Source organism: Oratosquilla oratoria, chromosome 3 (assembly GCF_046742065.1).
Source record: "Oratosquilla oratoria isolate Oo_2021 chromosome 3, ASM4674206v1, whole genome shotgun sequence".
NCBI lineage: Eukaryota > Metazoa > Arthropoda > Malacostraca > Stomatopoda > Squillidae > Oratosquilla > Oratosquilla oratoria.
Window position 1 is genome coordinate 41,696,124 of NC_134779.1, and position 21,857 is coordinate 41,717,980.

General features: G+C 37.2%; 1 protein-coding gene across 17 annotated transcripts in view; it reads left to right on the forward strand.

The window, feature by feature from the left end:
- Positions 1 to 21,857, forward strand: part of LOC143022115 (uncharacterized) — a 285,895-nt gene that overhangs the window by 68,221 nt on the left and 195,817 nt on the right. For 16 of the 17 annotated variants that reach the window (XR_012966036.1, XM_076180165.1, XM_076180152.1 and 13 more), the window contains 4 exons: positions 4,156 to 4,377; positions 15,264 to 15,338; positions 16,279 to 16,417; positions 21,175 to 21,428. Coding sequence is in view for 16 of the 17 variants with exons in the window: in XM_076180165.1 (XP_076036280.1) it covers positions 4,156 to 4,377; positions 15,264 to 15,338; positions 16,279 to 16,417; positions 21,175 to 21,428 (690 nt within the window). In the remaining variant the exon portion in view is untranslated. The remainder of the gene's footprint in view (positions 1 to 4,155; positions 4,378 to 15,263; positions 15,339 to 16,278; positions 16,418 to 21,174; positions 21,429 to 21,857) is intronic. The other variant, XM_076180182.1, reaches the window with a different exon arrangement.

Sequence of the window (21,857 nt, forward strand, 5' to 3'; positions counted from 1 at the left end):
TATGTTCCATGTTTCTGCCCCATACAGTGCTGTTGGCACAATCACTCCTTCATACAATCTCCTCTTAGCATCCATTCCCAAATGTGTATTTCTCATTACACTTTTTAATCCACCAAGGCATTTACTCACTTCTCTCAATCTACATATTACCTCCACCTCCACTCCTCCCTTTTCCACCACATTCACACCCAAGTATCTAAAACTATCCACTTCCTCCAGATGCTTTCCCTTAATGCTCACTTCCAGTCTGCTGCCACTTTCACCCCTTGTACATCTCATCACCTTTTACCCACATTTATTTTCAACATTCTTTGTTCACACACTCTCCCAAACTCTGTCACTAACTTTCTCAATACCTTCTCTGATCCTGCTACAAGTGCAGTGTCGTCCGCAAACAACAGCTGGCTCACCTCCCACTTTCTCCATTTTCTTTAACCATCTCCAATCCCTGACCCACTACCCTTGCATTTACCTTTCGCACTACCCCATCCATGTATAAGTTGAACAGCCAGGGCAATATAACACATCCTTGATGAAGTCCCACCTTTACCTCGCACCACTCATTCTCTCCATTTCTAATCCTGGCACATGCTCTACTACTCTCATAAAAACTCCTGACAGCTCCTAGAAGCTTTCCTCCTATCCCATATATCTGCAAAACCTCCCACAGTACCTTCCTGTGTACCCTGTCATAAGCCTTTTCCAGATCCATGAAAGCCCAAAAAAACATCTTTACCTTTTCCTATAGATTTCTCACATGTCTGTCTTACCACAAAGATCTGGTCAACACAACTTCAACATACATACATATACCAAGGCTTTTTCCCCCTTACAAGGGGGGTAGCCAAAAAGAAAAAGGCATAAAATCATTCCCACCCATTCCATCCCTGAATACACTCCACACCCCTCCACCCTCCCTCTTATCTTAGCACCTCCTGAATGAAAAATACAAGAAAGAGATGGATGGGCAGAATGTGCTTTCTTGGACTTACAAAAGGCTTTTGACAAAGTACCACACAAAAAGCTACTAAGTAAAATTTGAATAATAGGTTGAATACAAGGAAAGTTATTGGAATGGATGAAAGATTTCTTGAAAGGGAGAAAAATGAGGGTGGTACTTAGAGACAAGAACTCAAGTTGGTAAGATATGATAAGTGGAGTCCCACAAGGCTCTGTATTGGCTCCAATAATGTTTGCTATTTATATAAATGATATACAGGTATATGAAGGTGTGGAATGTTATATGAACATTTTGCAGATGATGCGAAACTACTAAAGAGAGTAAGTACAGAGGAAGATTGCAAATCTTTTCAAGAAGACCTGAACAAAGTCTGGAAATGGAGTCAGAAGTATGAAGTGAACTTCAACATTAAGAAATGTACCATAATGGAATTTGGAAAAAGCAAAAATAGAATATCATGTCAATATAAAATTGGTACAAAGGAAGCTTGCTGGCTGAGCGGGTTAGGGCGTCGTTAGTTGTGGTGATGGTTGAGGTGAGGGCGGTTTGAATCCTGCCACCTGTGAAGTTGAACCAAGGGCATGGTTCATTAAATTCCACGCTACAAAGCCCTCTGTGAGGGGACCCGCCCTAGCCTCCCAATAGGGGGGGGGGGGCGGAGTGTGTGATGTTAAACCATATTATCACAAAGGAAGTAAAAAAAATAAACTCAGAAAGGGACCTAGGAGTAACCATCTCAAATGACATGACACCAGACAAACATGTCAACAAATTAATTGGAGAAACTTTTAACTTATTAAGATCAATGAAAGTAGCCTTTGACTACATGGATGAAAAAATGGTAAAAAAAAATACTAGTTACACTGATAAGACCAAAATTAGAGTACGCTGTGACACTATGGACACCTAGTTATAAAAAAACATAAAGAAACTAGAAAGAATTCAAAGAGCAATGACAAAGATGGCACCAACACTCTCTAATTTGACATATGAACAAAGATTGGATAAACTAGATCCACCAACCCTGGAACAAAGAAGAGAAAGGTGATTTGATAACTACAGAATTATGAAAGGGATGGAAATTCTTGATAGAGATGACTTACTAAAGTGGGACAGAAGAAAAACAAGAGGACATGAGAAGAAAGTTAAGAAGAACAGTTACAGAAGAGATCTGAAAAAGAATAGCTTCCCACACAGTGATAGATATCTGGAACAAACTAAATGAGGAAAGTGAGTGCTAAAACTATACAAGACTTTAAGAACAAACCGGGTGTAGAAAGATACAAAAGTGGGTCACTATGAGCATAGCTCTTTTCCCATAAAATACTAGGTAAATGCAGTTTGAGGGAACTTGGTCTTTATGAAGCATGGGACTTTGTGTGGACTGTGGGCTAGCCACCTGTTGTTCTGCATGTTGTGCAACTGGTCCTGGCAGAAGTTCTTCTCATCTGAGAAGAACCAGAACATCCCTGGCTTTACTGGGTGTTTGACCTTATTGAGGAGTTTCTTGGCTTTCGTAAGGCAGTTTTCTTGGGCCTTGGCGGTGAGTAGTTGGCCCTTGCACCTCTTGTATGAGGAGCAGTGAAGATCCTCATTCAGCTCTTTCTTCATAGTCGCCACTGTGATGCCTGAATCTCTTGCCAAGGTCCACATTGTCTTGCCTGGATCTTGCCACACTTTTTTTGCAGGTTCTCAAAGAATTTTGTTGTGCGGACAGAGTCAGAACACCTGCTATAATCCTTCCTGCTAGTCACTGCTTTCACATCTCCGTTGCAATTCTCCAGCTCACATCTCATGACCTTCACAGTATTCAAGGAGCACTGAACTGCAGCTAAGATTTCCGAATTTTTTAATCTGGCACAAATTATCATGATGCAGGTCACCCTCTTCCAATATTCCGGTGCTTTCCAGTCCTCCATGCTCTCTAGCTCTCACACCCATCAATAGTTCACAGAATCAGCTATCTGTTGCACTTTACGAATATTAAAGCCTTCATATGGTTCTGAAATGACAGATAAAAAATTATCAAAATTGTCCCGAACACCCCATGTATTTATATATATATATATATATATATATATATATATATATATATATATATATATATATATATATATATATATATACACACACATACATACAGTGGGTGGTTTGAGGTGGGGGTGAGACTTTGCTGGGGATGTGTTGTGTTGCCTTGGCTGTGCAATTTTTGCATGGGTGGGGTGGTGCTTGTGGAAGTAAGGTGATGGGATGTACAAGGGAAGAATGTGGCATTGAAGTTCTTCACAGTCTGAGGGATACAGTGAGAAGAAAACGGCTGCAGCTATAGGCTAGAGGAGACTGGATCCTTCATCATGATAATTCACCTGCCCATTCTTCATGTGTCGTGCAGGGATTTTTGGCAAAATATTCCATCACCCAGCTTGTACTGCCGAGGTCTAGCTCCCAGTGATTTCTGGACTTTCCTAAAACTAAAATCACCATTGAAAGGAAGGAGATTTCAGTCCATAGATGAAATTAAGAAGAATGTGATGAGCCAGCTGATGAAGATTCCAAAAGAGGACTTTGCAAAATGTTTTTAAATGTGGAATGGATGCTGGGAGATGTGTGTGAGGCTACTTTGATGGAGAGTAGGGTGCCATTTTCTTAGGTTAGAAGCATTTCTTGAAATTGTAAATGGCTGGATACTTTCTGGACAGACCTCATATATATATATATATATGATATTTAGTGGGAAGAAACTTTGGACGGATATCCGTGTTCTTTTGGTGGTAGGCTGTTTCTGTGTCAGCTGAAAGTAGGAGGAGGGAGAGGAGTTGGTAGTTTAGTTCTCTATGTGTAAAAGGTGTAAGAAGTACAGATGGAGTTGATAGAGGGAAGTTGAGGGCTATGCATGGTGTTTTTGCCCATGAGATGGGAATAGTTTGTAGCAATGTGGAAAATACACATTGCTACATAGTTTTCCCTATTCTCCCTTATAAAGGGGGGAAGAAGCCATTGGTGTATAGATAGAGATGTAGCAACATTATTTTGATGTGAGTTTGCAATTTGCTACCATGTTGAAAGTACCCTGTCATATAAAAGTACTATATGTTAATATATGTGGCTTGTTTTGATAATTGTTCAACTAATTTTTCTGAATTTGGGACTACACAGAAGGTATTCAAAACATTGCTGCCTTGGTTTCATTGCAGCTTGCAAACCTGAAGCAGCAGAGGAATGAGTTAGCCCAACAACAGAATGCAGAGGAACGTCACTTCTTGCAGGCTGAAGGGGCCCCAAGAGACCCATATGTTGATCCTATTCCTGAAGCAGAGACCTGGAACCTTGAACAAATCAATAGTAGTATAACTGACTTCAAAGGTTTGATGGATAAAGTGATGCGACTTCAAACTCTCTATGCTGCCAAGGCTGAGGTTAGTTCTTCCTATTCATTCTTCCTTTTCAGATTTCATCACATACTCCTTCCCTTACATTATTTGGTCTATGTTTTGATTTTATCCCCCTTTTCTTTCATATCTCCCCCTGAATTTTTAAAACATTTTGCCCCATGTTGTCTCTATATTCACCACATTGTCATGTTCCATCTCTATATCTTTGTCAAACTTAGTTTGAAATTATTTTGTTTATCTGAATTATTTCTTCTTGTTTCCTCCACAAATTGAAGCTATCTTTCTCAAAATGATTCAAACAGTCTATCTTCTTTAGGCTTGTGTTATGTCCTTGATGGTCCTTCATTCCATACTAATGTATAATTTTTCTTCATTTTCTCCACTCCTTTCTTCATTGTAAAAATGATAATGAAGCCAGTTTATTCTCTTCAGTCTGGGTATTGGCTGCATGTTATTGTGAGGTTAAAATTGCTCAGTAGCATGCAGCTGATACTTTAGGGTCTATATATATAGGGCACCCCTACAGACCAGAGCCACACATCATTTTGTTTCTGATATAGGAAATCTCTATTCATAGAGAAATTATGCTACTTTATTATACTGCAACTATCCCTCTATTATGCTGTCCCCCACTCTTAATACTGTCCTATACCACTTTTCTGAAAATTAATTTCCTTTTTTGCTGAACCCTGTGGTAGGGGAAAAGAATACTGCCATCAAGTCTTCCCACTTCAGTTGAAAAAGGTGACAAAAATGGGATGGGGATAGGACTAGGCATCCTTTGTAGTCCCAAAGGGGACATTCCTAAAAAATCATAAAAAAAAAAAGGAAAGGCATAAGAGGGTCTGGGAGTAGTTTTCCAAAAAGAACCCTAAAGCTTGGGTGTTTCAATGTGCATGGATGTGGTACAGATGAGAGTAAAAAGGAAGAGATAGGCAGTATGTTTGTGTTGGCATTAAATGAAATTAAGTTGAATGGGAGAGATATGTTTGAGTTTGGAAGTGTAGTTGGGAGGGTGTCAGGAGTGAAGAGAGGACAAGGGAGAGAAGGGGTGGCAATACTAGTAATGAAGAGATAGTGTGGTGGAGTGGAAGGAGGTTTCTTCAAGGTTAATGTGGATGAAAGTGAAACTGGTAAAGGAGACGTGGGTCTTTGTGAGAGCATATTGACCTGGTAGGGAGAAGAGTATAGAGGAAAGGGAGGCTTTTTGGATAAATTTAAATGAGTGCATAGAGGGATTAGGGAGAAATGTTAATGTAGTTGTATTGGGAGATCTCGGTGCTAGGGTGCGAGATGAACCAATAGATGGAGTGGTTGGAAAGTGTTGAGTTCCAGTAAAAAATTGCAGTGAAGAGATGATGGTGAAGATGTGTCTAGAAAGAGAGTTGATAGGTAATATAGTGTTTAGGAAGAAAGTCAAGTATAAGTACACATGGGAGAGGGTGGTGGATGGAAGGGTGGTAGATAGGGTTTTAAGGGACTACATAGTGGTGACCAGAAGAGTAGAGAGTTTGGGGGTACACATTCTAAGGGGAGAGAGTGGGGGAATATCAGATTTTTTTTTGGTGGAAGGTAAGTTGAGAGTGGAGGATAGATGGAGGAAGAGGAAAAGGACAGGAGGTAAGGAGGTGCTTAGATTAAACTGCTTAAATGAGGAAGAAAATTAATAAAAGAAGCTGGGAGAGGAGTAGGAGGGAGTGAAAGAGAGTAGAACTAGGGGTGGAGGAGGAATGGGGGGATGGTTCAAGGAGGGAGTCACAGGGTGTGCAAAGATGGTGTGTGGAACAAGGAGGATGGGAGGAAATAGAAGGAAGGGTAGTGAATGGTGGGATTAGGAAGCAAAGAAGGTTGTAGAAGAGAAGTGAGCTTTCACAGATTGGTTACAAAATAGGATGAGAGAATCTTACAAGAGGTACAAAGAGAAGAGAAGTAAAGCATAAGATAAAGGAGGGAAAGGGGAGAGCAGATATGAAATGGGGTAAGAGTATGACGGAAAATTTTGAAAGTAATAAAACCATGTTTTGGAAGGAAATTAAGAGAGGAAGAAGAGGCGAATCAAGTAGAGAAGAAAAAGTAAAAGGTGCAGATGGAGAGATGATAATGAAAGAGAAGGCAGTAAGAGGAAGATGGGCAGAGTATTTTAGGGAGTTGCTAAATGTGAGGGGGGATGGGGAGGGAAAGGTAGTTGCAGTGAGAAATGCTAAGAAAATGACTGTGATGAATTAGGAAAGTGGAGGAGAAATAAAGAAAGATGAAGTGAATGCAGTTGTTAAGATGATGAGAGCAGGTAAGGCACCTGGTCTGGATGGATGTCATGCAGAATGTCTGAGAAAAGGAGGTACAGTGATGGTGGACTGGATGGTGAGGTTATTTAACCCATACAGCATTAGTGGCATACATCGTAATTGTTTTATCTCCTATTTGATATCTCCTTTTCCTAATTCTACTTTTCCAACATCGAAAAAAATTCAAGAACTATATGGTCACATTTATGTATCAAGCATTGGCATTTCAGTGATTCATTTACATAAAGTTCTTTTGAATGATGCTTCCTGTGTGCAAACTTCTGGACGCATTTGTTTGTGGATTTTTACCAAAAGTTTCATGCACTGTACTTTTATTCTATGTATCTTATCAATCATTTTCAGCTTGCATTTACTGACAACAAATATCAGGTTTGGGTTGTATTCATTACTAAATTATGTTTTTCTTAGAATTTCTGTTCTAATTTCTTTTGTGTCTACTGTATCTCAGGCTGCTGACATGTCATGGTGGCTTTTGATGTTTCAGTTATTTTTTTACCTTCCAACATATTTTATGAAATAGAATTTAATAACCTTCAAACTGCATTTATCCTTGGTTTACAATTGTACATACATAAATACATACATACACTTCAAGGATAAACCAAAGGTGGGAGAACAAGTTTTTCAGGTTTTCAAAGAAATCCAGGAGAAATAGGTAAAAGCTTAGATATAGATAGAGAAATTAGATATAGTAATGCATTAAGAAATTGTGAAGTAAACAAATTATTGGAAGAAATCATAGATTTAAAATTGGACTACTGAACTATACTTAGGGAATTGATTACTTTGCGTAAGAGTAAGAAGCAAACAATTAGAGAGTTGAGTGACCTAAAGAGCGAAATTGATATCCTTAAAAGAGAAAACAAAAGAATGAAAAACGAGGACAAAAATAAAAATGAAGAACTGAAAAAGGAGGTCAAAGAGCAATTACAGGTAGTGACCGGAAAGGTGGAAGAGTCAATTAAAGAAACAGACCTCATTGAAATAAAAAATCAATGGAAACAAGAACAGGAAAATAAAAAAATATCTTTTAGAGAAATAGTACAAAAGCAGATGGAGAAAAATACAAAAGAAACAGTTATGAAAGTAATTAAAGAAAAGGAAAACTGGGTGAGAGATACAGTTGACAAAGATAAATGCATTGTGGTCCATGGTATCCAAGAAAAATATGATATGTATAAATACCAGAAAGAAAGGAGGAAAAGGAAATAGCTAAGGAAATTTTGAAAGAAATATAAGATGAAGGGCAAAATTTTGATAAGGAAATTGACGAAATTCACAGGATAGCCAAATATTCAAAAGAAAAAGAACAGACCTCTGAAAATAAAACTAAGAACTCAAATAATAGCCAAGGAGGTATCATTGAAAGCGGTCAAGTTAGCAAACATGGATAAAAAAGGAAATGAGCGATGAGGAAAAAGATAAAGACAAGGCTCTCGGAATTGAAGCAAATTATAAAAATGAGAAAAGAACAGAGATGGATTTTTTTTTTTTTTTTTTTTTTTTTTTTTTTTCGGTGAGAGAGAGAGAGTACTGGACTTGAGACTGAAAAAATGGTACATACATATACCAAATATTTTTCCCCCTTACAAGGGAGGTAGCCAAAAAGAAAAAGGCATAAAATCATTCCCACCCATTTCATCACTAAATACACTCCACTCCCCTCCACCTTCCCATCTTAGCACCTCCTGGATGACGGGTCATCCCTGCACCTTGTCCACTGCCCTGGGTCAGAGGCAGTGTCGCAAGGCACAGCACATCCACATCAAGGCCACTTCATTAAATCGGCGACCGTCCCCCCCTGTCCTCCCATGCATGAAAGATTGTTAGGATGAAAGATGAAAAAGTATTAGGATGGTTTGGACACATGGAAAGAATGAGTGAAGAAAGACTAGTAAAAGAGGTATGGAAGGCAGAAGTGGAGGGAGTGAACATGAGGGGACGTCCTAGGATGAGATGGATGGATGGGGTGAAGGGGGCTTTGGGGAAGAGGGTAATGTCTGTTGAGGAAGGATGGGAGAGAACAGAAGATGGGTGAATGGAGAATGGTTGTATATGGATGATGTTGTGATGCATGAATGGAATGGGTGGAGGGATGGTGAGTGAGGTAGTATGTGTGAGCAAAATTTGATGCAGCCCTAAAAAAATGGTACATCAGAAAAATGGAAATTTGAAACAAAAAAGAGAAGAAAATACGAAACTAAAAGTGGCGTACACAAATATTAATGGTATGATCTCAGAAATTAATGAACTAAACAACTATCTAGAAAAAGAGAAACCTGACATTATGGGAATCATGGAGACAAAACTAAAAGGACCTCTATCAACAAGTACAGTGGGACAAGGTCTATATAACCACTGGGTGAAAAATAGAACAGACAAGCAGGGAGGAGGTAAACAAAAATAAGAAAAGCAGAAAATTTGTAGCAGTGTATGTGCCTCCAAAAACACAGGCTTGGTCTGATAATGATCATTCTAAATTACTGGAGGACACAATGAATGTGCTAAATGAGTTACTGAAAGAGGGTGGTAACATAGTAATTATGGGTGATTTTAATGCAAAGGATATAATCTGGGAAGAAATGATATTAAAAGAAGATCTTTGGAGCAACATTCTACTAGATATGACCATTGAATACACCTTAACACAATGGGTTAAGGAAAATACTAGATATAGAAATAATGAGGAACCATCGAAACTGGACCTAATATTAACTTCTGAACCAGATACCATGAACAAAATGGAGTATAAAATACCAATTGGAAAGAGTGACCATATACTAATAGAGTTTGAATTAAAAAACAAAACAAAGTAGGAAGGAATGATAAACATAGAGAAGGAAGATTAATGTACAACAAAACGGACTTTGTAAAACTAACAAAAAATTTCCAAAATACAAACTGGGATGAATTCTCCAAAGAGGAAACAAAGATGGAAGACAAATGGAACATATTCATAGAAAAGTACAAGGAAGGAATTGATAAATATGTACTAAAGAAGAAGCAAAAAGAGATTTATATAAAGTGTTGGTATAACAAAAGGTGCAGTGAGGCTAAAGACAGAAGAGACAAAGCCTGGAAAAGATGGAAGAGAGACAAAAAAAACATCCAAATGGCAAACATATATAAAATTTAGGAATGAATATGTGAATATACACAGGAAAGAAAAAAGAAATTATGAAAAAGATATTATAGACAAATGTAAGGATCAACCTAAACTTTTACAGATATGTAAATGACAAATTAAAGGATAAACACGAAATTGTAAAACTGCGTGAAGGTAAAGAATATATGGATGACACAGAAATTGCAGAAGTTGTGATTAGACATTTCAGGTCTGTTTTTACAACTGAGAGCTCACAAATTTGGGAAGATGGACATCAAGAAAGACCCCCTAAAATGAATGAAATAAAGGTAACACAGAAATAAGAGACCAAATAAAAAACTTAGATGTTAGGAAATCGCATGGACTGGATGGAATTGCAAATTGGATACTGAAACGGTGTATAGATGAACTGATGGACAAATTATACAAGATAATAGACATTTCACTCAGAGAAGGAAAGGTACCACAAGATTGGAAAGATGCAAACATAGGACCAATATATAAAGGAGGAAACAAAGAAGGTCTTACAAACTTCAGACCGGTATCCCTTACAAGCACAGTAGCAAAAATATGCAAAAAAGTTATTTGAAACTAATGGATCAAACACTTGGAAGAGAATGAAATATTAAACCCTAAACAATTTGGCTCTAGAAGTGGAAGATCGTGTACCACAAACTTAATATGCTTTTACTCGAGATTAATTGAGATAATACAAGAAAGAGATGGCTGGGCTGATTGTGCCTTCTTGGACTTGCGGAAGGCTTTTGACAAAGTACCACATAAAAAGTTAATAAAAGTTGAAATAATAGGAGGAATACAAGGTAAGCTACTGGAATAGATGAAGGATTTCTAAAGTGGGAGAAAAATGAGAGTGGTACCTAGAGACAAAAATTTGAACTGGGAAAATGTGAAGAGTGGCATCCCATAAGGCTCTGTATTGGCTCCTTTAATGTTTGCCATATCTATAAATGATATGGATGAGGGAGTGAATTGTTACGTGAACTTCTTTGCTGAAGATGTCAAATTACTCAAGAGAGTAAGCACAGAAGAAGATTGCAGATCACTACAAGAAGACCTGGATAAAATATGAGAATGGAGTTAGAGATGTGAAATGAATTTCAACATTAAGAAATGTAGCATAATGGAATTTGGAAAAAGCAAAAATAGAATATTAGGTCACTATAAAATTGGAAACAAGGAAGTCAAAAAAGTCGATTCAGAAAGGGACCTGGGAGTGATTATTTCAAGTGGCTTGACACCTGATAAACATGTCATTGAACTATTTGGAGAGACTTTTAACTTATTAAGATCAATGAAAGTGGCCTTTGACTACATGGATGAAGAAATGGTAAAGAAAATAGTGATTACACTAATAAGACCTAAACTAGAGTATGCTGCAACACTATGGGCATCTATATGAACAAAGATTGGAGAAATTACATCTATCAACACTGGAACAGAGAAGAGAAAGAGGTGATTTGTTGACCATTTACAGAATTATGAAGGGGATGGAAATCTTTATAGAGACGACTTATTAAAATGGGACAGAAGAGAAACAAGAGGACACAAAAAGAAGCTAAAGAAGGACAGTTACAGAAGAGATTTGAAAAGAATAGCTTCCCACATAGAGTGATTGATGTCTGGAACAAACTAAACAGAGAAACAGTGAGTGCCATAACTATACAAGATTTTAAGAATAAACTGGATGTGGAGAGATACAAAAATGGGTTACCACGAGCATAGCTCTCGTCCCGTAAAATACAACTAGGGAAATGCAGATACAGAAACAATGAAGAACCATCAAGACTAGATTTATTATTTATAACAGAACTTGAAATTGTGGATAAAATTAAATACAAGACACTATTTGGAAAGAGTGACCATATACTTATAGAGACTGAACTAAAAGTAGAAATATATATGGAGAGAAATGAAAAGTACAGAAAAGGAAGATTGATGTACAACAAAACTGACTTTGGAAAATTTAAGAAATTCTTTCAAAATGTAAATTGGGAAAAATTCTATGTGGAAGAGACAAAAGTGGAAGAGAAATGGGATATCTTGATGGATATCTATAATGAAGGAGTGAAAAGGTATGTACCAAGACAGAAACAAGAGAGGGTATATGTTAGATGCTGGTTCAACAGAAGATGCAGTGAGGCAAAAGATAGAAGGGACAAAGCTTAGAAAAGATATAAAACCTGGAAAATTGCAAATATATATAAGCTTTAGAAATGAGTATGTAAAAGTGCGAAGAGAGGAAAAAAGGAACTATGAAAAAGACGTTATAGAAAAACGCAAAGAGCAACCCAAACTATTCTATAGATATGTGAATGGTAAACTTAAAAATAAACAAGAAATGGTGAAACTACACCAAGGAAATACAGAATACACAGAAGATCTAGAAATGTCCAAAGTCATGAATAATCATTTCAAGTCTGTTTTCCCTTGAGAGGAGGTAAGCATTGGGACAAAGGAAGCAAAGTGCATTCTCCCCCCATGAGTGAAATAATAATAACACAGAAAGAAATAATGGAGCAATTAACAAACCTTGATGTTAGGAAATTGCACGACCTGGATGGAATTGCAAACTGGAGAATGTATAAAAGAACTAATGGACAAAATACATAACATATTAAGTTGCCCACTTAAAGAAGGAAAAATACCAAAAGACTGGAATAATGCCAACATTGTATCAATATATGAAGGAGGAAACAAGGAAGAACCAACTAATTACAGAATAGTCTCACTAACAAGCACTCTTGCCAAAATTTGTGAGAAAATTATCAAGAATAGATGGGTAAAGCACCTGAAAGAAAATAGTATAATAAACCCAAGACAATTTGGATTCAGATAGGGAAGATCATGTACCACAAATTTAATCTATTTTTACTCAAGACTAATAGATATAATACAACAAAGGGATGGATGGGCTGATTGTGCTTTCTTGGACTTGTAAAAAGCCTTCGACAAGGTACCACACAAAAAATTACTTTAAAAAATTAGAAAACAGAGGAGGGATACAAGGTAACCAACTAAACTGGATGGAGGACTTCCTGAATGGTAGAAAGATGAGAGTAGTACTCAGAGAGAAAAATATTCAGGTTGGAAGGAGGTGATTAGTGGACTTCCACAAGGATCTTTATTGGCTCCAATAATGTTCGCTATTTATGTGAATGACATGGTGGGAATGTTACATGAGGAAAGTGAAAACCAAAAGGGATTGTGAATCACTACAGGGAGACCTGAACAAGGTTTGGAAGTGGAGTCAGAAATGGGAAGTGGACTTCAACATTAAGAAGTGTAGCATAATGGAGCTCTGAAAAAGTAAAAATAGAATATCAGGATAATATGTAATTAGAACTAAGGAGGTAAAGAAAGTGGGATCTGAAAAAGGTCTGGAGTAATTATCTCAAACGACTCTGCTGATATGCAAATAGATGAAAGTGTCGGAGAATCCTATAACTTGTGAAGATCAATAAAAATGGCATTTACTTATTAGACTGGAATATTCAGCGATATTATGGTCACCCAGTACCATAAAAGAATATAAAGAAAATTGAAAGAATCCAGAGAGCAACCACAAAAATGGCTCCAGCACTTTCAAACTTGTCATATGAAGAGAGACTGGCTAAATTGGTGTTACCAACTTTGGAGCAAAGAAGAGAGAGAGGCGACTACTGACCATCTGTAGAACCATGAAGGACATGGAAATACTTGATAGAGAGGACTTGTTAAATTGGGACAAGAGAAACACAAGAGGACATGGAAATATTTGATAGAAAGGACTTATTAAATTGGGACAAGAGAAACACAAGAGGACATGGAAAGAAACTCAAAAAAGGTAGTTATAGAAGAGATCTGAAGAACAGTTTTCCACACAGATTGGTGGATACTTGGAACAAACTGGATGAAACAATAGTGTGTGCAAAAAGCATACATGAATTTAAGAGCAAACTAGACACTGCAAGATACAAAGGCGGGATACCACGAGCATAAACAAGCTCTGGAGTACAGCGCTTTTTTGCTAAGTTGGAGGAAACGCCAAGTTGGTATCATACAGGAAGGGAACTTTGTTTATTGAGTGACCAAAATGATATCGTAATTTCATCTAATGGTTAAGATATAAAATGGATGATGATGATGAAAATAGACAACAATATAATGAACCAGCAAAGAGAAGACTGGATGTAAACAGGGTTGAATCACTGTTAGGTGTCATCCCAATAAAGAGTTGCAACATGGAAACACCAAAGACGAATCCAAGGTATGAAAGTGCTTTTTCAGGGTTTGCAAAAGAAAGTGGAATACTAGGTAGAGGTATAGATTTGGAAAGAGAAACAAGGTATAAAAATATTCTAAGAAATCAGGAGATTACAGAACTAATAAATGAAATTATAGATCTGAAAGCTGAATACAGGGCAATGTATAAAGAAGTGATTGAGCTGAAAAGAAGAAATGTTAAAACAAGCAGGGTTGAATCACCGTTAGGTGTCTTCCCAAAAAAGAGTTGCAACATGGAAACACTAAAGACGAATTCAAGGTATGAAAATGCTTCTTCAGGGTTTGCAAAAGAAAGTGGAATACTAGGTAGAAGTATAAATTTGAAAAGAGAAACATGGTATGAAAATATTCTAAGAAATCAGGAGATTTCAGAACTAATCAATGCAATTATAGATCTGAAAGCTGAATACAGGGCAATGTATAAAGAAGTGGTTGAGCTGAAAAGAAATGTTGAAACAAGCAGGGAGCTTAATGATCTAAAAATAAAGGAATTAAACATAGTCAAAAGTGAGAACAACAGAATGAAAAAAGAAGATGCAAACAAAAATGAGGCTTTGAAAAAAGAAGTAAAAGAACAAATAAGAGCGGTGACAGAGAAAGTTGGAGAAACCATAAAAGAGACAGATTTCCAAGAAAAAAAAAAATCAATGGAAAGCAGAACAAGAAAACAAAAAAATAAATTTAAAAAAATTGTACAACAGCAAGTGGAAGAAAATGCAAAAGAAACAGTTAATGTAATTAAAGAGAAATGAAATTAGGTCAGAGACACAGTTGATTAAAAAAAAAAAAATCCACACAGAGTGGTAGATGTCAGGAACAAATTGGATAAAACAATAGTGTATGCAAAAACCATACAAGAATTTAAGAACAAACTAGATACTGAGAGATACAAAGACGGGTCACTACGAGCATAGCTCCCCTTCCTGTATAATGCAACTAGGTAAATACATATATACATATATAAGGATGTAGCTAACACACTCATATATATAATTTTTTCATACATATACCAAAAGGCCCTCAAAGCATACATCCACCCTACACCTATCCTTCCATCCAAAAACCCATTCATTGCTCTTACCATTTTAACTCCATGGAGAAATAAAAGTAACACCTGTGGCCTCTTCCCCTAAGAGAGGTAGTTAGTCAAAACACACACCCATTCTCACCCATACCACTCCCATCCACCACCCATTGTTTCCCTCTCATCTTAGCACCTCGTGAATGAAGGGTCATCTACGTCTCCTGCCCACTACCCAGGTCAGAAGCAATGCAACAAGACAGAGGAGGTAACATACACATACAAATACCATGAGGCCCCTTCCTCACTATAGCATTTAAGTTTGCGGTCCATTTATGCTTGAATGCAATTATACTTTTCTATGAATGATTTAAAAACTATTCCTCATCTAAATTTACAATTTTGTAAATATTTTAAGTGCAGCATGGATGGTCTCTCATCAATTTCCATTCTAGTTGTTGTAATGGGTATTGGGTTTCATCTGTATGTGCTTAATTGTCTTGCCAAGGTGCTTATAGTCTTAGTGTCTTGTGCTTACCTCATTTTTTAGGTGCCTGGAAGTTACTATAATTTGTTTTGAGTTTTCTTTTTCTTGAATAAAGTATCACATGCTTAGAGAATGCATTCCTTCAGCCAGTGCCTTGTATGCAAAAAAAATTAATAACTTAAAGCTGCAGTTAATTCTGATTGGCTATCACTTATGTTGTCTATTTCTTATCTTTTTGTCCATCTGTACAAGGTGGTCAGATCTTCTATCACCCATCTTTCTTCTAAGGATGTTAGTCTTTCAGTTGCCAGCTTCTCTTCCTAGGATAAACCACAGTTTTGGGATTTATTAGCAATGGTTCTTTGGTCTTCTTGAATTTGTCAATGTCCTTTTCCTTAAATGGGACCAGGAATGGATTACAAATAAATTTGTCATATCAGGGACCAACAAGTACCTGCAAGTGGTAGTCCTATGAGAGAGATAGCAGATACTTGTTGTCAGCCTTCAAAACCTGTTAACACCCTCAACCCCATCAGGAAATTCCAATATAGTCAAAAGATTTATTTTATGTTGTTTGTAGGATTTTTTTTTTCTCTCTCTCTCTATTTCTCTTTTTTATTTAATTTAATTTGATTTGATTATTGAGTATCATGCAATGGATGCTTAGTCAAGATTAGTTTTTATGATCCACATATAGTTTATTAATCTTTTCCCACCCCAGACTGTAGACCCTGATGATGTAATCGAGATGAGGGCTATACGAGACAAAATGGAGCAGCTGTTGGAGAAGAAGAGAGAGCTGGATGGGGCCCTTGCACAGCTGCACCGTCTCAAACAGCTAAAGGAGGTTGAGGAAGGGGGTGAGTACTTAATTAATGGATTTATGATTTTATAGATGAGATGAGGATGAGATGGACGGATGGGATGAAAGGGGCATTGGGAAAGAAGGAGATGACAGAAGATAGGGATAAGTGGAGAATGGTTGTGTATGGATGATGGTGTGATGCATGGAAAGGAGTGGGTGGGGATGGGGGGTTAAGGAGTATGAGTGAATGATATTTTGGCACAGCCTGAAGGGATTTGTCCCTGTCTTCTCTTCTGCATGGGGAGGATGGAGAGGGCGGGTTCCCAATTAAATGAAGTGATCTTGCTGTGTCTTGCTCCATTGCATCTGACCCAGGGCACTGGGTGAGATGCAGGAATGACCCATCATCCAGGAGGAGCCAAGAAAAAAGGGAGGGAGGGGGTGGATGGGAGTGGAGTATGTGGGGATGAAATGGGTGGGAGTAGATTTATGCCTTTTAACTTTGGCTACCTCCCTTGTGAGGAGAAACATACAATTTCTTGATATCAATAAAGGTGGCCTTTAAATACCTGGATAAGGAAATGATTAAGAAAATATTACAAGCACTGATAAAGCCAAAACTAGAATATGCAGTGCTGATATGGTCACCCAGTACAAAAAAGAATATAAGAAAATTAGAAAGAATACAAAGAGTAATGACAAAGATGCCCCAACACTTTCAAACCTGACATATGAACAAAGATTGGCTGAACTGGAATTGCCAACTCTGGAATAAAGAAGATAATGAGGGGACCTAGTAACCATCTACAGAATTATGAAAGGTAAAGAATGCCTTGATAGAGAGGACTTATTAAAGTGGGACAGAGGAAAAACAAGAGGACATGCAATGAAACTCAATAACTACAGAAGAGACCTGAAAAAGAACAGCTTCCCACACAGAGTGATAGATATATGGAACAAATTGGATGAAAAAATAGTGTGTGCAAACGCAATACAAGAATTTAACCTCTTCACTCCGGGGCACATCGTACGTCTGGCAGCATTAGCTGCCCGACGTGTGATGTTGCATCATAATAATCGTATTATAAAAAATAAAGTCAGTTCTCTTTCACCCGTGTATTTTGATAACCATAGAAAATATGATGAAGCCAGTTTAGAGAGAATGGAGGTTACGTAGGTGCGACTACAATAAATATAATCAAGATGCCGACGTTGGCATCATCGAGTACCCACTTGCTCCTCATGCCGCCTACGTAGGCGTCACCGTATGGAAGTGGTTAAGAACAAACTTGATCTTGCAAGATACAAAAATGGATCACCACGAGCATAGCTCCCGTTCCTGTATAATACAACTAGGTAAAAACAACAAGGTAAATACATCCAAGAACACAATACTTGATCCAGACAGCAATTTGGAATAAGATACTTAGCCACTATCTTAGAACTCACATATGCATGTCTCCTTTGATAAAGTCACTCATGGATTGAAACAATATCAGCAAGAAATCAAAACAACACAAGCAGTGTCTTGTCACACATAAAGCATAGAATTAACTCATACAGGTAAACGTCGACTTACGATGGCCGCGACTTACGATTGTTCGACTTTACGATGACGACGATGACGACGACGATATGATAATTTAACCCCTTCCATACGGTGCCGCACACGTAGGCGTCATGAGGAGCAAGTGGATTCGCGACGCTGCCATATCGGCGTCTTGATTATATTTATTGTAGTCGCCCCTGTGTTTTTACATTCTCTCAAATGTGCCCTGAATCCCATTCTCTGTGGTTTTCAAAATTCGCGGGTGAAAGAGAGAACGATCGATATAAGCGGTGACTATATTTTATGATGCGAGTATTATTACGTCACGTCGTACGGCTGGCATTGGCTGCTGCCCGCGAGATTTAAGTGCCGTACTGAAAATACATATTATAGTGTTTGAATATGGTAAAAAGGATAAAAATAATTAAATAAACTACTGTACATGTTTAATAGGCTATATTCAGTATCTCTGGTGGTTAATATACAGGTAAGCTAGGTACAGTGACCACGGAACAGAGTGATACACAAATTGGGGATCGACTTACGATGAAATCGTCTTACGATGGCTCTATCGAAACCTAATGCCATCGTAAGTCGACGTTTACCTGTATACTGAAGGACAGAGGAAATATAGTAATTATGGGTGACTTTAATTCAAAAGAAATATGTTGGGAGGAAATGACAGTGAAGGGTGGAGAGGAACTCTTGGGCAATGTCCTGCTCGACATGACTATCGAATACACAATGACTCAGTGGATACGGGAAAATTCGAGATACAGAAGTAGTGAAGAACCATCAAGGCTGGATTTAATACGACAGAGCCTGAAATTGTCGACAAAATTTATTACAAAACTCCAATAGGAAAGAACAACCATGTACTAATAGAATTTGAGTTGAAAGAGCAAATGGATCAAAGCAGAAATGATAAACATAGAATAGGAAGACTAATGTACAACAAAACAAATTTTGAGAAACTCACAAAATTCTTTCGTAACGCAAACTGGGAAAAATTCCTAAATGAAGAATCAGGGATGGAAGAGAAATGGAATATACCAAAAGAAATTTATAATGAGGGAGTGAATAAATATGAACCACAAAAAAAAAGAAGGAAAGAACATACACAAAAAATGTAGTGAGGCTAAGGATAAAAGAGACAAGGCTTGGAAGAAATGGAAAAAAGACAAGAAAACAAGCAAATGGCTGTTGTAGATCAAACTAAGTAATGACTATATAAAAATACGCAGAGATGAAAAGAGAAACTACGAAAAAAATATAATAGAAAAATGCAAGGAAGAACCCAAACTATTTAACAGGTATGTAAATGACAAACTGAAGAATAAACAAGAAATAGAAAAGCTGCACCAAGGTATATACAAATATACAGAAGAACTGGAAATGGCTGAAATTATGAACAACCACTTCAAATCAGTATTCACAATAGAAAATTCCCCTAACTGTGAGGAAATAGATATCCCCCTCAATGAAAGAAATAATTGTAACTCAGAAGGAAACCTGTGACCAAATCAAAACCCTTGATGTCAGAAAATCACATGGTCCAGACAGAATTGCAAATTGGATACTGAAAGAATGCATGGAGGAATTAACAGATAAAATATGCAATATAAATAGATTCTCACTTAAAGAAGGAAAGGTGCCACAGGACTGGAAGAATGCAAACATTGTACTTATTTATAAGGGAGGAAACAAGGAAGATCTATCAAATTACAGACCAGTCACCCTGACAAGCACAGTAGCAAAAAGTTGTGAAAAGGTCAAAAATAGATGGGTTAAACATTTGGAAGAAAAAACTATACTGAATCCAAATCAATTTGGATTCAGACAAGGAAGATCATATACAACAAACTTGATCTGCTTCTACTCGAGATTAATAGATATAATACAAGAAAGAGATGGTTGGGCAGATTTTGCCCTTCTGGACCTACAAAAGGCATTTGATAAGGTACCACAGAAGAAATGAATAAGGAAAATAGAGTCAGTAGGTGGCATCAGAGGAAAATTATTGGAATGGATGAAAGAATTCCTGACAGGGAGGAAAATGAGAGTAGTAATTAGAGATAAATTCTCAAATTGGGAAGAAATGATAAGTGGTGTCCCGCAGGGATCAGTACTGGCCCCAATTATGTTTGCCATATACATAAATGACATGGATGAAGGAATAAGAGTTATATGAATTTCTTTGTAGACGACACAAAAATACTAAAGAAAGTAAAAATGGAGGAGGATTGCAACTCATTACAACAAGACTTGGACAAGATCTGGAAATGGACTCAAAAGTGGGAAGTGAAATTCAATATCAAGAAATGTAGTATAGTGGAATTCGGAAACAGTAAAAATAGAATATCGAGAGATTATGAAATTGGTGAAGAAGAGGTCAAAAACTCGGAAAAAGATCTTGGAGTGATGATCAGCAAAGACATGACACCGAACAAACATATTGATAAAATAGTCGGAGAAACCTACAATTTATTGAAGTCATTAAAAGTGGCATTTGTCAATTTGTATGAGGAAATGATTAAAAAAAAATTATTTACACTAATAAGACCAAAACTCAAGTATGCAGCAACACTATGGACACCCAGTACCAAAAAGAATATAAAAAAATTAGAAAGAATACAAAGAGCAACAACAAAACTGGCACCAACTCTCTCCAAAATGACATGTGAACATAGACTGTCCAAATTAGAATTACCAACTCTGGAACAAAAAAGGGAAAGAGGAGACCTACTAACTATCTATAGAATTATGAAAGGAATGGAAATCATAGTTAAAAGTGACTTATTGAAATGGGACAATGGAAAAACAAGACATGAAAAGAAACTCAAAAAAGATAATTACGGAAGAGATATGAAAAAAAAAAAAATAGCTTCCCACACAAAGTGATAGATACCTGGAACAAATTAGAGAAAGAAACAGTGTGTGCAAACACTATTCAATATGTTAAGAAAAAACTTGATGCTGAAAGATACAAAGGCGGGTCATTATGAGCATAGCTCCCTTCCTATATAATACAACTAGGTACAACTAGGTAAATACAGTCTCTTCCCTGGCCTTATATATATGCAATGCAAAGACTAGTGAAACATATCTTCACAAATAAATCCAAATGTAGCTAATTATTTAATGGATGTAATAGCCTAGTTTCATGAACTAGAGGAACCAGTATGTATAGATTCTTCAAGTACATCTTGACAATTTAACATTTAGTTTTACTTTGATAACTTTTTGTTTTTCCATATTTTCAGTTCCGACTGTTCTTGAAGAAATTGCAGTTTCATCAAGGATTTCCAATATAATTCCTATATCAACTGCACAAAATCCAGAGGAAGGTATGGCCACCTCACAAGAGGTTTCAAGAAGAGGAGAAGCTGCTGAAGGGGGCCCAGTTACTTCTGGTATTTCAGACCTGATGGAGAAACATGAGCAGCTGAAGGAACTGAAGGATCAGTTGACACAGATGAAGGGCCTTCTTGATGCTAATGCAAATGCTAGAGAAATGGTAAGTTGACTAGTTTGATCCTTTTTTGATGTTAAGGTATTGTATCTTGGTGCTGGCAACCAGGCCTTCTATCCTTGAGGATAGCATGTATTTGTGCCAAAGAGGCAGTGTCATAGAGGTGCTTAAAGAGAGAGAGATTTAAGGAGCAGCATGTGAGAATTACATATACCCACCCTTCACCATCACATTCAGGGGGTATATATATACATATATATATATATATATATATATAAATAAATATATATATATATATACATATACACACAAGTCTTTTTCCCCCTTACAAGGGAGGTAGCCAAAAAGAAAAAGGCATAAAAACCATTTCCACCCATTCCATCCCTAAATATGCTCCACTCCCCTCCACCCTCCCTCCTCCCTCTTAATCTTGGCACCTCTTGGATGACGGGTCATCCCTGCACCTTGTCCACT